We start from the raw sequence: 15,987 nt of genomic DNA, 5'->3' as shown, positions 1-15,987 counted from the left end.
TGGATACAAGAACGAAGTCACATGATGATCTCATAATCTACGGATATGTAAATTATTTTTTACAAAGCCAAGTCAAAATTTAATTGAAGATAATTTTATATTTGATTACTCAAAACTCTAATTATTGTTTTTGCAAAGAATTATTTGGAATATAAAGTATTGTATTATCAAATAAATTTTTTTTTTTTTTTTCAAAATGGAAAAGTGCTCATAGACATAGCTTTCTATTGGGTCCAAACTTCCAATAGAGGTTGGCCCGATACACTTCACAAGGCCCATCTCAGGAGCAATAATCTTCAAGGCAGTCGAGTTCTGTCTAACGAATATGACCTATACGTGGCGACATATGATTCGTCCAAAAAATTCACCAACAGAAAGAAGCCACGTCTCATTATTTACTAAGTTGCACGCGATCACTCTCCTCCGCCCGGTAACAATAAGCCAATAAATTATCAAAAACTCGTGAAGAAGAAAGAGTACAGAGAAGAGCAGCTTCGTTTATTCTGATTGAAGAAGAAGACGATCTCTCTCTCCCCGCATTACAATCAATCAATTTTCTCTCTCTAACAGAAAGAAAGAAGATGAAGAGAATGTTTGGAGTTAAGAAAGATAAGGAACCTCCTCCTTCGATCAATGACGCCTCCGATAGGGTTTGCCTCTCATCTTTTTCCCTATAATGTTCATAGATTGATCGATCGGACTCTTTTCATTGGTGTTCAGATTATTTATATATTTATCTGTGATTGCTGTTGCGTTCGTGATAGTACAATTAGTGGAACTTCGATAGGATCAAATTACAATGTCCGATATGTATGTCAATGGTTAATTGTAAGTTAACCACTACGTGGGCATTCGTAAATTCTTAGATGCAAAAAATAGTGGGATTTGTTGTATGGTGGCGCCCTTGATAGTGTAGCAAGTTATGGATGTTGCTGTTGTAAAACACTAACTTTTTAGTGAACTTGGCTATTCAATGAATGTCAGAGGGATTAGAGGTGTGAATTTAGTGCACAAGTTTCCTATATTTAAAATTACTAGAGTTGGGTTTGTGCGGCACTTGGTTTACCTTTTGGACAATGTTATTTGAACTTTTTGAATGGAAAAATAAATTTGATTGCTAGGCTTCGAGGGGGTGCCACTCTAGCAACAAGCCAGGAAAACAAAGAACTGAGATACATCAGACATCAATGTATGTCAATGGTTAATTGTAAGTTAACCACTACATGGGCATTCGTAAATTCTTAGATGCAAAAAATAGTGGGATTTGTTGTATGGTGACGCCCTTGATAGTGTAGCAAGTTATGGATGTTGGGGCATACTGACTGTTGACACACCAACTTTTTAGTGAACTTGGCTATTCAATGATGTCAGAGGGATTAGAGGTGTGAATTTAGTGCACAAGTTTCCTTTACTTAAAATTACTAGAGTTGGGTTTGTTGCGGCACTTGGTTTACCTTTTGGACAATGTCATTTGAACTTTTTAAATGGAAAAATAAATTTTATTGATAGGCTTCGAGGGGGTGCCACCCTAGCAACAAGCCAGGAAAACAAAGAACTGAGATACATCAGACATCAATGTATTTTAGTAGACTGTAGATCCTGATTTCATGAATGTTAAGTAAACTTCATGAAGGAAATATTGGGGAATTTAGGCGGACAACTTCGGGGTTGGACTCAGATGCAGAGCAGTAACATTATTGTTCAGATTTTGAGCTTTATTTAATTTAATTGTTTTTAATATTTATCTTTTGGATTTTTATTGGTGTACTAGCACATAGAACAGATCAACTTCATTAACAATCCTATTAAAGGTTGAAACTACTGCAAGTCTGCTGTACACCAGTTCTCTTTCAATTTGTCTTTAATTTTGGTAGGACCGGGTATTTTCTAGTGTATGTCATACTAGTTGTACACTGGTTTCTTTATTGTTTTATTCTTTTTTCTTTAGTGTAATGGGGGAGTGAGAAAGTTTTAGTGTTTTGAGTGTGTAAAGAGCATCAATTTAACTTTTTGGAATATAATGCTGTACTTGAAGGGTTAGCTATGTACGTACCTTAAAATATTCGAAACATAGAAGTGAACTTCTGAGGTATTTGAATATCCAATTGAAGTTGCTGAAGAACTAGGATTTCCAATTTCCATTTCATGTGAGTTATTCAAAGTTCTCAGCTATATTTTTGCTTGGCATTGCTTACCTATTTGACTTCCTGAATTTTGTTATTAATTTATTATTATTTTTCTTTAATTCCGTCTTATGCACACTAATTGTCTGTTTGCTCCTACTCAGTTCTTTGCCAAAATAAGCTGAAAGGTAAAAGATAATTCTTATGTAGTATAAATTATTTTGTTATGCAGTGCATTCTAATGTGTCTAATTGTTTACAGATTAGCAAAAGAGGTGAAACAGTTGATGAGAAGATCAAGAAACTAGATGCTGAACTCAGTAGATACAAGGAACAAATTAAAAAAACAAGACCTGGCCCTGCTCAAGAGGCTGTTAAAGCTCGAGCCATGAGGGTTCTTAAGCAAAAGCGAATGTAGGTCTTTTCTTTTTTTTGTCATTTTTATCACAATTTTGTTAACTGAAATTCGGACATGGGTGTAACTTAGGATTGGGTTGCACATCTATGGTAGAGACTAGTAAGCTACCTGTTCCTATGAACACTTATTAGAAAGATTATATATATATATATATATATCTATATGCGTGTGTGTGTGTGTGTGTGTGTGTGTGTGTGTATGTATGATAGAACCAGTGTCACTGCTGGAAGCAATATTTATATATATATATATATATATATGTAATCTCATATACACTTTAAGGAAACTGTTTTGTGGCTTGATTAGTTGGCTGCATTATTTACTACTAATTGTAAACAGGTATGAAGGACAACGTGACATGCTCTATAATCAGACTTTCAACCTTGATCAAGTTGCTTTCGCTGCCGAGGGAATAAAAGATGCTCAACAAACTGTACGTCCCCGAAGAAAGAAGCTTTAAAGTTTTCTGTATTATTCATTTTGAGACAATGATTTTGAAGTTGGCCTTATCTGCGTCCTAGCTGCCGGATGGGGTCATACGTAATTATTTATTAGTCATTCATGTTTACAGTAGATGCTTCGGAACTCAATTTCTTATTTTTCATCAAGTTATGGATTTATTCTATCCGTCTTGCTTGACTTATCTTAAGTTACATCATAATCTTATCTTTTCAAGACAGGTGAGAATGTATCAAATACATGGTTTGAGTCCTTTTTTTGAATTTGTTGTTTTGGCATACATATTTTTTTGGAGTCATTTGATGTCGCTTTTGAAAGCTTGAGGTGGTTGAGTAAAGCGGAAGAGAATCAAAACGTGAGTTTGTAATGTGAAAGTTATTGTAAGTGTGCAAGTTACTCTTTTACTAGAGCACAAGACCGTTTTTTGAATTGCAATGAGTTTGTGGTACCATATGTGATTCAGTAGTACACAGTTCCCAACCTGGCTTGATCTCTGACAAGCCATCATACCTCTTGTATTCACATTTTAAGACTCAAAAATAGGATAACATTCCGTCATGTCTTTTTGGAGGGTCAGGTATATAGTCTCAGATTTGACTTCCTTTTGCTTCTGTGAGTTACATAACGGTTTCATATTAGCAACCTATATTGATTAAGTGGTATCACTATAAGCTATCTCCTCTATTAAATATTTACTCTATGATTCATAAATGTGTTTTATTGTACTGTTAGTATATTCACCTCAAAAGTATTTGTCTTTCTTTGTAGCGACCTAAAGTTCATGGCTCAAGACTTTTCAAGTGGAGCTTTATCTGTACTGATTGGAACCTGCTGCCTACCTCATGAGAGGTACGGCATTAAGTAACCTGCCACTAGATGTAGATTCTTCCACATCACATGTGTTGAGCTGTGTCCTAGATTTTCTTATTTTCATCCATTTAGGCTTGGTAGGAAAAGGTATAGGAGGTCGTTAAGGAAGTGAATCTAGATTGGTGACTCTAATCTGCTGGACTATGTATTTATGTTTTTTCTTATCTTTTTTCAGATGTCGGCTTTGAAATCTGCAAACAAGGAGTTGAAAGGAATGATGAAAATGGTGAAGATCCAAGACATAGATGTCTGTACTTTGTTCTTTAGCCTCTGCTTCTGTCGTTGTTTTTGACACCAACATTAGAGAAATTATAAAGCTGAACTGTTGATTTTTATGGTATGTAGAACTTGCAAGATGAAATGGTGGACCTGATGGATGTGAGTAATGAAATCCAAGAGACCCTCGGTAGAAGTTATAATGTGCCTGATGACATTGATGAGGATGAACTCATTGGTGGTAAGCTTATATGCTGTATGTTGTGTCTGATATGATGCTACAGAAAAAGACATGATGCTACAGATCTTTTCTTGAACATCTTTGATGCAGGAGGACCATTAATATAGTCTTTTATAAGTTAGTTTATTATCGGGTCTATTTTAACTAAATTTCTTTTAGTTTTCACAGTAAGGGTATTGTCGGAATTTTCGGGTGTGCTGGAATTTCGAATTTAGTAATAGTTATTTGTTTTGAGAGTCTTTTATTAGGTTATTTTGTTAAGTCAAGTCTTAGTTATAATTGAAGTCATATTAATTTACTTTTAGGAATTCTAGTTTTATTTGAAGGAAGTTTCTGATGTAATTAGGATTACTAGGAGTCTATATATATGGATGCAAGTCAAGAATAAATAAGAATGAGAGTTTTTATACAAATTTGTTATAGGAGAGATTCCTTAAACACGCTCGGTGAGAGTTTTTGTTCTAGGGTTCTTAAATTTTTGAGTTTAATTTTTGGATTAGGGTTTTGGTTGCTCAATCCTACCTAAAATCTTCATCGGTAGTTCAAAAACTACATCAATCCTTGTAAATTTTAAGTAGCCGTCTCTCCTTTCTGCTATTTTTTTCCTCCCAAGGTGTGTACAGCTTCATTCTTTATTTGCATGACCATTATGATGCAAGCTAATTCGTTAAGAATTCTGTTTTTCTTTGTAATTAGGGGGGACATGGCTTATGTTAAGAATTCTGTTTTTCTTTGTAATTAGGGGGGGACATGGCTTATGTTTTGGGTGGCTAATTTCATAGGGATAGAGTTGATGATACAGAGAACATATGCCAATTTTTAGAGACACCAATCTCGAAATTCGAATTTGTACACTGGTTATTTTCAGCAGTAATGCTCTTCGAGAATGCTTGTTTTTCTACTATGAAATGTCGTTGAGCATTTGAGTAAGGATCTGTACCTTGAACTTGCTTGAGTGGCAGAACTTGATGCCCTGGAAGCTGACATGGGGTTTGAAACGGATGCTAATGGGATGCCCTCTTATCTCCAACCTGATAAGGAACCCGACCTAGATGCGGAGCTCAACTTGCCTCCAGCGCCCACTGGAAATGCAGCGGTGCCAGCTGGCAGATCTAATACTCAGGTGAAAATGATATTGCTGATGTTATGCTACTACTTGTACGGTTTTTTTTCTTCTTTTGGTTTACTAACTTTGATGCTGAACAGGTTGAAGAGGAGCTGGGTTTACCAGCAGTGCCTTGGGCATCTCTTCGTGGTTAGGGAATGACTTTGCTGTTGCAGCATTGTCATTTGAATACTGGCTGCGAAGCCTTTTTGTAAGATTTATTATTGTGTAGAGTTCACCCTGATCTGATCCATGTAGATCATCTACTCTACATTCGTTACATAAAATATTTTCTTAATCTGGTTGGTTATAGTGTTTTCTCTGATCTTTACCTACCTACACCATTAAAGTTTGAATTATCAAACAAGAAGTGGTATTATCAAATACAATGAAGTATCAATATGTATCGGTAAAAAATACATGGCAATGGAGTATCAGTTAAATTTTGAGCAATAAGATGTGGTAACAATGGAGAATTAAATTAATTAAGCTTAGACATGCTTATATTATTGTCTTTAATGCTAACTAGAACGTAAAAACTCACTCAACTCTGCTGTTATTTCTTTCTCTACGAGCAGAGGCCATAACGGGCTAGATGTTGCAGGAGCTCAAATTCCTGAATCCTGATCAGGGAGCTGGATTCACAAAAATAGAGGATCAAAGCCCAATGTAAGTGATCAGAACAATTCATCAACTCAAAGGGGAAAAAAAAGCAGCTTATTTATACCATTATCTACACAGCATTAGCCGCCATTCATTGTTCTTCCTCCTCTTTCATTTAAGTAGAAGCCCTGGAGGAAAAGAAATTGATTTGGACAATAAATGAATAGGTGGTTTGATAGATAGATGAGTATAATAGTAAATAGGAGGAAGAGAAAGCAAGTAATACACACACATTTATATTATATATATAGATGCATTGCATACCTTTGTGCTCTTTTATAACCGTGTCTACGTTCTTGCCTTCAAGTGCTACCTCAACAGTAGAAACCGTAAACGTATAAGACTCATAATTGGTCTGCCAAGAAATACGAAGGGTCTTGAGCTTGGGCGTGCTTTGGCTCCCAGGCAAATTACCAGTGTAGAAACCAACTAGTTTTGGAAGTTCCTCCAGGTACAGATAATTTAATTCAGGAAACAAAACCTTATGAACACCCTCTTCCCCTGTCTCCCTTCCAACTATCTCTTCCAATTCCTTGCAACCACCAACTGTTAGGTCTTCCAGTTGTTCAAGTCTTTGAGCTACAGACCAATCGAAAACAACTTTCAATTCGGGACACCTCCAAATCACCACTGTTTTCAGCCTTGTAAAGGAGTAGAGCATGTCAACAAGAACCATGCTATTGCTACACAACCCCCTAAAGCTCCCTAAATCCTTAAGACTCAGTTCCTCCAAATATCTGAAACAATTTGGCTGTGGAATCTTACTTTCCTCCTCACTATTGATCAACAACTCCAATTCATCGCATTTTTCTACTTCCAATTTTTTCAAGGCAGCGAGACTGTCTCTAAAAACCAAGAAGTGGGGAATGATGTTTCTGAATCCATCTAAGCCATCAAGACTTAAATTACTTACACTCCGCAATAATGTTCCAATCCTGTTTTGCAACGCCACGTCAAGCCTAAGCCTTCCAATATCACGGTAATCGAGGATCAAAGTATTTTCAAAATAGTCAACTGCAACATATTCAGGTTTGCTCGAGCCCACAGAAATGCAAAAACGATCCAAGTGGGGGAAGACAAAGTTGTCAGGTATCGGACTAATGTCAGCTATACGGGTCCTCAACACATTTAAGCGAGGATGACATTTGAACAGCTCGGCAACATCCAATCTATAAGAAATGGCCTCAGTCACGCATAGTTCTTCTAATTGCGAAATATTACAATCTTCAGCGAGTGTTGTTGTGTAGTTGAAAAGAGATGAACAATTCCTACATAATTGCAAATCTAGCAGCCTCAGGTTCTTCAGCTTCCACAGTGCATCCAGCGGCTCTTCAAACCAAAACTCTCTAAAGCTGACAATTTGGAGCATTTTTAGCTCTCCAACTGCGCTAATGCCCCATATCGATGTTGAAGAAATATTGCCCTCAATAATTTATGTCCGGAGATTTGTCAGATGACTAAGTGATGGCTCCAATCTTCTCCTTCCACCTAGAAAGTGATATATATGCATTTGATCTAAAACTCTGAGCTTTTTCATTCCCTTAAAATTAATTACTTCTTCTGGCATTCCTTTCTCAACAATCTGGTGACACGTCAAAAATATCTCAAGGTTTGGGCATTCCCAAGCATCAGGGTACTTTTGGATTTCGTATCTCATCAAAGAGATGCCAATACCATTATTATATTCATTTGGCCACTCTTTGAAAACCTCACCATCTTGCACAAAATATTTATCCAACGCAATTGTTTTAGCAACATCGCGCACAACATCGTGCATTTTGATGCAGCCTTTTCTTTCACTTGCCACCAATAAAGAAGACGCTTTAAGATTTTTGATTATCGAATGTACTCGTCTTCTGGCTTCTTCAATTTTTCCGATTCTCTTAAATGTATTCAACCCCACCCCATATCTAACCAACCTCTCTATTTCAATGTCATAATCCTCTGGGAATAAACAACAAAGTAGGAAGCTAGCCTTGGCCTCATCTCCTAAATAATCATAGCTGAAGTTGATGCATTTGAAAACATTTTTCTCCATGCCTTCAATATTTATAGGATTTGATTTCTCGAGCTCTAGAGCAGCATCTTTCCATTCTTCTAAATCTTTGCCTCTCATAGCATTTCTCACTGTCACAAGAGCTATAGGCAAACCTCCGCACTCTTTGACAAGTTTCTCTGCCACATTTCTCACCGTGGGAGACTCAATAATATCACCAACTTGCAACTTAAACAACTCCCAAGATTCTTGTTTACTTAAGACATCAAGACTGACAATACTTGTAGTTTGGTCCCTGCTGCCCATGGCAATGCACACCTGTCTACGCCTTGTGGTGATGACAACTTTACAACCCTTATGATCTTCCCCTGATGGAACGCCGATAGTATTTAGCTCAAGTTTTTCCCAAACATCATCCAATATAACAAGAATCTTATTCTCTTTTTTTATGCGATCACATAACCGACCCGCTCTTATCATCTCACCTGTTTCTCCTAGTTTTAAACCCAAAAACTCTGCTATCTGATCTTGAATACTTTTGACAGTTATAGTTTGTGACACCACAGCCATAGCCACATTGTCGAAAATCTTCTCTTCTTTGCATTTTCTAGCAATTTCTTTCACCAAAGTGGTCTTTCCAACACCCCCCATTCCATGCATCCCCACAAAATTAGTAGAATCTTTTTTCAATGCATCCATGACTTGTTCCATTGCGAATTTAGTTGTTTGAAAAAGAACAATATCTTTGGAGGTTATGGAATCTATTCCCGGAGGAGGTGCAGGGAGAGAAACATTAATGTCAAATACTTTTTGTTCTTCACATAGCCTTTCTATTTTCTTATTTTTCTCCATTGCTTCTGTGCTTAGCAAGTAACGTGTTTTCACATCAGGAAACCACCCTCTAAAACATCTCTTGTTTCCTTTTCCATTGTCTTCCAAAAACTTTCTGCCCTCCATCTTGACTCCATCAACACTTGCTATCCAATGTTGAACATTCTTTCGGATTACTTCACCATTTCGTCCTGCTGCTTCAATGGCTTCATGCACGTCCTTCTCCATTTCCTCCAAGGTTTCAAGTTGGTTTTCTAGAGCCGTAATGTTGTCATCATAGTTTTTCAGATAACCAAATTGAAGCTTAACTGAATCGAACGCATATTCTCCAATTTTTCCAAGGATGGAGGTCACAATGTCCATTGCACTGACTGAGAAAGAAGAATGATAGATGGAGAAAACGTATAAAGATTGCAGAATGTAAAGGAAACCACTAATCCTCTCCATCCAAATTTAACCTCGACTCTAGATGTATTAAATTTGAGTAGCTAAATGATATATTTTAGACATAATGCTAATGGTAAATGATCTGCTAGAGTACGATTAACCTTTGGATTTGAGATTACTAGTTATATACCTGGAATTGGCTATAATTCACAAGAATATTCTCTAGTCTTAGTAAGAGGGGAAGGAATGGTTAACGATATATATACCCGGTGTGGGAATAAAAACAACTTTTGGATCCTTCCGCATGAGGGACCAGTCAATAGATCGAGGATCATAAATTTTATTTTAGGTAATTAAGTATCTTTTGTATTTTCACACAATTTAATTCATTTTTCGAGTAAAGTAAAAGTTAGAAAATATAAATCTAGAGGTTAATTCTACTCTATTTAAATTCATTATTTAATTTGTTCTTTCTTTGTCAAATAGAATTAAAGGAAACTCAATGTGATAAGACAAAACAACTAAGGTTTCATTTTGATTACTGCGGCTAGGTCTAAGGCCTTATTATTATTGCTATTGACGAGCCGCAGCAGTTAAATTATGCCTATTAACGCAACTAAAACAATTTTTGAAATGAGATTAAATGGTTGGTTTTTCATAATTAATGCCGCTAGGTCTATGGATATTGCAGAATGCATTGAAATGAGATTAAAGGGTTAATTGGTTTATCTTTCTTTTCTTCTTTTGTTCCTTTTATTGTGTAGGAGTCATGAAAATTGAAGCTTTGGGTCCAAAAAATATCAAAATATATATATCAAAAATTGCCTCAATGATTGAAGAAATTCGGTCAAAATTAGTTCTTTGCTTCTTTAATTCTTCTCTCTTTGTTATTTCACATTGAATTTTATGAAGATTTTGGATTGTACTAAGAGTTAGTTTATTTTGTTAAGGCTACGATGTAGCATTTTCCATGACAATTCAAGTCTTTCATCTATTTTTATTAAAGTTTTTTAACAATTTTTGTTGAGTATAGATACATGAGTGCTGGGGGTCTGCTGTAGCTATTTTGGAGCACAAAAAATGTTAATTTTAAGAATTATAAATGTGTAGTATTCGGTCTAACGAATCCAACTATATTTCTTTTGTTCGAAACAAAAAAAAAAATATCGTTGGATTCATTAGACCGAATACTACACATTTATAACTTTCAAAATCAAAATTCATCATGATCGAGACATCGAATTTTTTGAGTTTATATTCGACGTTTAAAATTGTAATGCATTTTTCATGTTGGGTATAATTTTTGTTTCGAACAGAAAATACATTGTCGAATTCGTTAGACCGAAAACTACACATCTATAATTTTAAAAATGAAATAAATTTTTTTAGGTGAGGAGGAGGTGGGTTTGGAGGAAAAAGAGTTGGGCTTGGTAGCAGAGGCGAGGTGGGGATGCAGATGGGATTGATAAGTTTTGAATTGGTAGAAGTAGAATTCACGAGGAATTTGGATTTGTGAGGTTTGATTCGCGAGAAGAGGAAGAATTTTCTTCATTTTTTTATGCCACATGCGATTTTTTTGTGTTAAATTTTTTTTTTGTCATGTAATAATTAAAATTTTCTGTTATGTTTTTAATTTTTTTAAAAAATACACATCAGCAATAGACTAGGTAAAAAGTGTGACAACAATTCGACGATGCAACGTGACACTCCGACAATCACATGACATTTTTCCAATGATAGTGACTTGTTTTGAGAAAATTTTCAGCGGTGAGTGACTGAATTGATATATTTGAAAATTTGGTGACTGATTTGAAACTAACTATATCTTTCGGTGATCAAAATAGACATTTACACTATATAAGGCTCTTTTAATTGTGTGGCATGTTAAGTTCTGGTCAAAGGTACCCTAGGATTTTGACTAAGCTTAGTTCATATTTCTGTTGTTTTTGTGGTGGAGCCTTGATGTTTATTCCCTCCCCTTCATTTTTCTGAGTTTGTCAACTCCTCTCAAGTCTTATTATTTATGGAAACCATTAAATATATACAAGAAGAAATATTAGGGCAGAAGAAACTACTGATAGTAAAGAACAACAAGGATCGAATAATAAGAGCATACCTTTTTGTAATCTTTAAGTAGTTTGCAATAAATAATGACAAATACTCAAGCCCACAGCTACAAAACATCAGATGAAAGTGAAAACACAGTAAGATAGGATGCTTAATTATTCTTTATTATATTTCACTATGTTAGTATGTATTTACCATCCATCTGAACCCAAAAGCTTACGATATTAACCATTTAATTTGAGAACTCAACTAAAGTAGAATTTTAAAATGACACATGCCTCATCCTTCTTTAGTCGATATGTTAGAGACGTCAGAGACGAAAAAAGACAATTTAACTTACAATAAAAACCAACATTTTTTTCTGACCATCAAAGTTCCGGATTTGGAAGCTACGCAATTCGTTTAAAATTGTGAAGTTTACAATTTGAATCAAATGGTTTGAGAAGTATGCCACATCACTCAATTTTTTTTTTTTCATTTTTAAACGCTTGACTTTTTCTCCACCATTATATATGAATTGTAAACTTAAGAGAATTGCGTAAGCCCCAAATCCTTTTATTCTCCTGTGTGTCTTCTACTCTCTCAAGTCTTATTGTTCAGGGAAACCACAATAGATAAATATAGAAGTATAAAGTCACATAATAAATTATAAGAAACACAAGGACAAATAAAACTACTTGCAATAAAGAATGACTATATATGATAGAGGAATAAAGAATGAGAGCACACCTTACTCAGATTTGTAGTTAGTTTGCACTAAAGAATTTCCAATAATGGAGATTGCCTCTGCACAATGTGGGATGAGAAAAAAAAAACAATAGGGATGCTTAGCTCTTCTTTGTTATTTTATATGTTGAAACAAAATTCTTTGCTTTCATGGTAAAGCTATCACATACTTTATGATTTCTTATGGGAAGGGACAGATATCACTTAAAATCAAAGGAAGGAATGAATTATTTTGAGGTCCCTTCTAAAAGACAAAACCGTGCTAACCTTACACCTAGAGCGGAAATACCTCAAGTGAATTTGGGCCTAATATCTCTCATCTCCTCCTATCTAGTTGTGCTTCATGAATATATATATATATATATATATATATATATTTAGTCTAGTTAACTATTAGGTAACTCACATTATATTATTTCTTCCGAAAATGTTAATGGTCTCAGTGCTTCTTGTCTCAATTATCTCAAATGCTGAGATGGATGCACATGATACATGTGAAATCATAGGTCCCACGTTCCTCACATGATCCATATGAAATCGTGTACTTCCATCTCAACCATATGAGATAGCTGAGACAAAAAAACCATTGGTATCCATAAGACTCCGTCTATTGCTGCATTCATTGCTCTTTGAATAGAGCCTCTATTAGTAGGAATGCCGATAGTTGCAGGATCAAGATTTGCACAAACATCATCCAATACAACAAGAATCTTATCCTCATTTTTCAGTCGATCCTAAAATTGACGAGCTCTTATAGCTAATTTTTTAAAATCCAAGAACTAGTGTGCTATCATTACTAATATTTACCGTAACATATTCATATTCATGTATATATTCACTGCCTAGAACCATGGATGTTTTTCTTAATTGTATATATATTCATCTTCGCATTTGTGTTTGTGCAAAATATGTAGATATACAAGCCTAATGTTCCATAGACAATCCAAATTTGAGAAAGAAAAAAAAAGAAAAGAAACAGATGAAGCTATCTGTTCCAAGTCTTTAGGTAGTTTGCAATAAATAGTGACAAATATTCTACACAATGTGAGAAGACAGCGAAAGCACAACACAGATGCTTGATTAGCTATTCTTTTTTCCTTCAATTTGTGAATAATTAATTCTTTGCTTTCATGGGTAAAGGCACCGGATTCTCCATAGTTTCTTATGGAAAGGAAAAGAGATGGAGTAAAATCAAAGAAAAGAACTAACTAGATGCCTGCGTCAAACAGTAAAGCTTCCTAGCATCAATGATACTTGTCCTGTGTTTCTTTCTCTTTTTAATATTCTGTCTAGAAAATAACTGCAGAAAAAAAAGAAAATGTAACATAAACCAGATTAGTGAAAACTCAAGGTCTGAGCCGTTTTCCTCAAGAAATAAAGATAGAGATGCTATACATGCAACTGGAAGCCATTTGGACATTGTGAGATACCTACCATTCTTGATAAGGAAACATAAAAATGGGACAAAAATGAACCGTATAATTAGATGTGGAACGAGTGAAGTGATTTGATACTTGGAAATTAGAATTAATGCCACCTAACATGAAATTGCATTCTGTTGATGAACAACAGTAACAGAGGATGATATGCCATGCCTTATCGATCAGTGAAGAAAAGACAGACAGATGCTTTGAATAAGATCCAGGCAAGTCCATCCGATTACCATTCCTAGCTCCCTTGTTATTGATATGCTAATCATCACAACTATTAGCATTACATTACATTCTTCATATATAGTTTTTTACTGAAAGAACAAAGAGATCGAAGGAACAAACTTCATGCAATTAAGCTATTGAGTCCTTTTTTTTTAATTTGTTGTTTTGGTATACATATTTGTTTGGAGTCGTGAGTTTGTAATTAATGTGAAAGTTATTGTAAGAGTGTAAGTTACTCTTTTAAAAGGTCGCAAGACCATTTTTTGAATTGCAATGAGTTTGTGGTACTATATGTGATTCAGTAGTACACAGTTCCCAAACCTGGCTTGATCTCCGACAAAAGTATTCGTTTTTCTTTGTAGCGACCTAAAGTTCATGGCTCAAGACTTTTCAAGTGGATCTTTATCTTTACTGATTGGAACCTGCTGCCTACCTCATGAGAGGTACGGCATTAAGTAACCTGCCACTAGATGTAGATTCTTCCACATCACATGTGTTGAGCTGTGTCCTAGATTTTCTTATTTTCATCCATTTAGGCTTGATAGGAAAAGGTATAGGAGGCCGTTAAGGAAGTGAATCTAGATTGGTGACTCTAATCTGCTGCACTATGTATTTATGTTTTTTCTCTTCTTTTTCCAGATGTCGGCTTTGATATCTGCAAACAAGGAGTACATTCTTCTTTAGCCTCTGCTTCTGTTGTTTTTTTTTCGGGCACCAACATTAGAGAAATTATAAAGCTGAACTGTTGATTTTTATGGTATGTAGAACTTGCAAGATGAAATGATGGACCTGATGGATGTGAGTAATGAAATCCAAGAGACCCTGGGTAGAAGCTATAATGTGCCTGATGACATTGATGAGGATGAACTCATTGGCGGTAAGCTTATATGCTGTATGTTGTGTCTGATATGATGCTACAGATCTTTTCTTGAACATCTTTGTAAATTTTAAGTAGCCCTCTCTCCTTTCTGCTATTTTTTCCTCCCAAGGTGTGTACAGCTTCATTCTTTATTTGCATGACCATTATGATGCAGCTAATTTGTCAAGAATTCCGTTTTTCTTTGTAATTACGGGGGACATGGCTTATGTTTTGGGTTGCTAATTTCATAGGGATAGAGTAGATGATACAGAGAAAAACACATTCTTGTTCATAACATATGCCAATTTTTAGACACCAATCTCGAGATTCGAATTTGTACACTGGTTATTTTCAGCAGTATTGCTCTTCGAGAGTGCGTTTTTTTTTATACTATGAAATGTCCTTGAGCATTTGAGTAGGATCTGTATTTATGTTTTTTTGTACTCAGGTGAAAATGATATTGCTGATGTTAAGCTAGTACTCGTACGTTTTTTTTTCCTTCTTTTCGTCGACTAACTTTGATGCTGAACAGGTTGAAGAGGAGCTGGGTTTACCAACATTGCCTCGGGCATCTCTTCGTGGTTAGGGAATGACTTTGCTGTTGCACTATTGTCATTTGAACACTGGCTGCGAAGCCTTTTTGTAAAGATCTATTGTGTAAAGATCGAATGTAGTCGTCTTCTGGCTTCTTCAATTTTGCCGATTCTCTTAAATGTATTCAACCCCACCTCATATCTAACCAACCTCTCTATTTCAATGTCATAATCCTCTGGGAATAAACAACAAAGTAGGAAGCTAGCCTTGGCCTCATCTCCTAAATAATCATAGCTGAATTTGATGCATTTGAAAACAGTTTTCTCCATGTCTTAAATATTTATAGGATTTGATTTCTCGAGCTCTAGAGCAGCCTCTTTCCATTTTTCTAAATCTTTGCCTCTCATAGCATTTCCCACTGTCACAAGAGCTATAGGCAAACCTCCGCACTCTTTGACAAGTTTCTCTGCCAATTCTCATAGTGGGAGACTCAATAATATTATCACCCACTAGTAGCTTAAACAAGCCCCAAGATTCTTGTTTAGTTAAGACATCAAGACTGAAAATTCTTGTAGCTTGGACACTTCTGCCCATGACAGTGCACACCTGTCTACGCCGTGTTGTGATGACAACTTTACAACCCTTATGATCTTCCCCTTAAGGAATGCCGATAGTATTTAGCTCAAGTTTTTCCCAAACAGCATCCAAGAAGACAACTTTTTGCTCCTAAATACTTTCCACGTTGACAGTTTGTGACACCACAGCCATTGCCACATTATCAAAAAGCTTCTCTTCTTTGCATTTTATAGCAATTTCTTTCACCAAAGTGGCCTTTCCA

The 15,987-nt window shown here is 35.5% G+C and overlaps 2 protein-coding genes and 1 long non-coding RNA gene across 3 annotated transcripts; 2 read left to right on the top strand and 1 right to left on the bottom strand.

Annotated features, from left to right (window-relative positions):
* The first annotated feature begins 434 nt into the window (after positions 1-434).
* LOC119988381 (vacuolar protein sorting-associated protein 60.2-like) lies at positions 435-5,731 on the top strand. The gene is made up of 7 exons (XM_038833399.1): positions 435-650; positions 2,385-2,536; positions 2,880-2,973; positions 4,045-4,116; positions 4,215-4,326; positions 5,289-5,449; positions 5,533-5,731. Exons 1-7 carry the CDS (start codon positions 582-584, stop codon positions 5,584-5,586), a joined length of 714 nt encoding a protein of 237 aa, XP_038689327.1. The 5' UTR covers positions 435-581; the 3' UTR covers positions 5,587-5,731.
* Positions 5,732-7,526: 1,795 nt separating this feature from the next.
* LOC119988027 (disease resistance protein At4g27190-like) lies at positions 7,527-9,284 on the bottom strand. Its single transcript, XM_038832935.1, has one exon. It carries the CDS (start codon positions 9,282-9,284, stop codon positions 7,527-7,529), a length of 1,758 nt encoding a protein of 585 aa, XP_038688863.1.
* Positions 9,285-14,288: 5,004 nt separating this feature from the next.
* LOC119988382 lies at positions 14,289-15,413 on the top strand. The gene is made up of 2 exons (XR_005465590.1): positions 14,289-14,633; positions 15,148-15,413. It is a non-coding gene; the product is annotated as an uncharacterized LOC119988382 (long non-coding RNA).
* The last annotated feature ends 574 nt before the right edge of the window (positions 15,414-15,987 follow it).

The sequence above is a fragment of the Tripterygium wilfordii genome, chromosome 21 (genome assembly GCF_013401445.1).
Source record: "Tripterygium wilfordii isolate XIE 37 chromosome 21, ASM1340144v1, whole genome shotgun sequence".
NCBI classification, from domain to species: domain Eukaryota; kingdom Viridiplantae; phylum Streptophyta; class Magnoliopsida; order Celastrales; family Celastraceae; genus Tripterygium; species Tripterygium wilfordii.
Note: the sequence above shows the minus strand (reverse complement) of the source record. Positions and strands in the feature narration are given on the sequence as shown.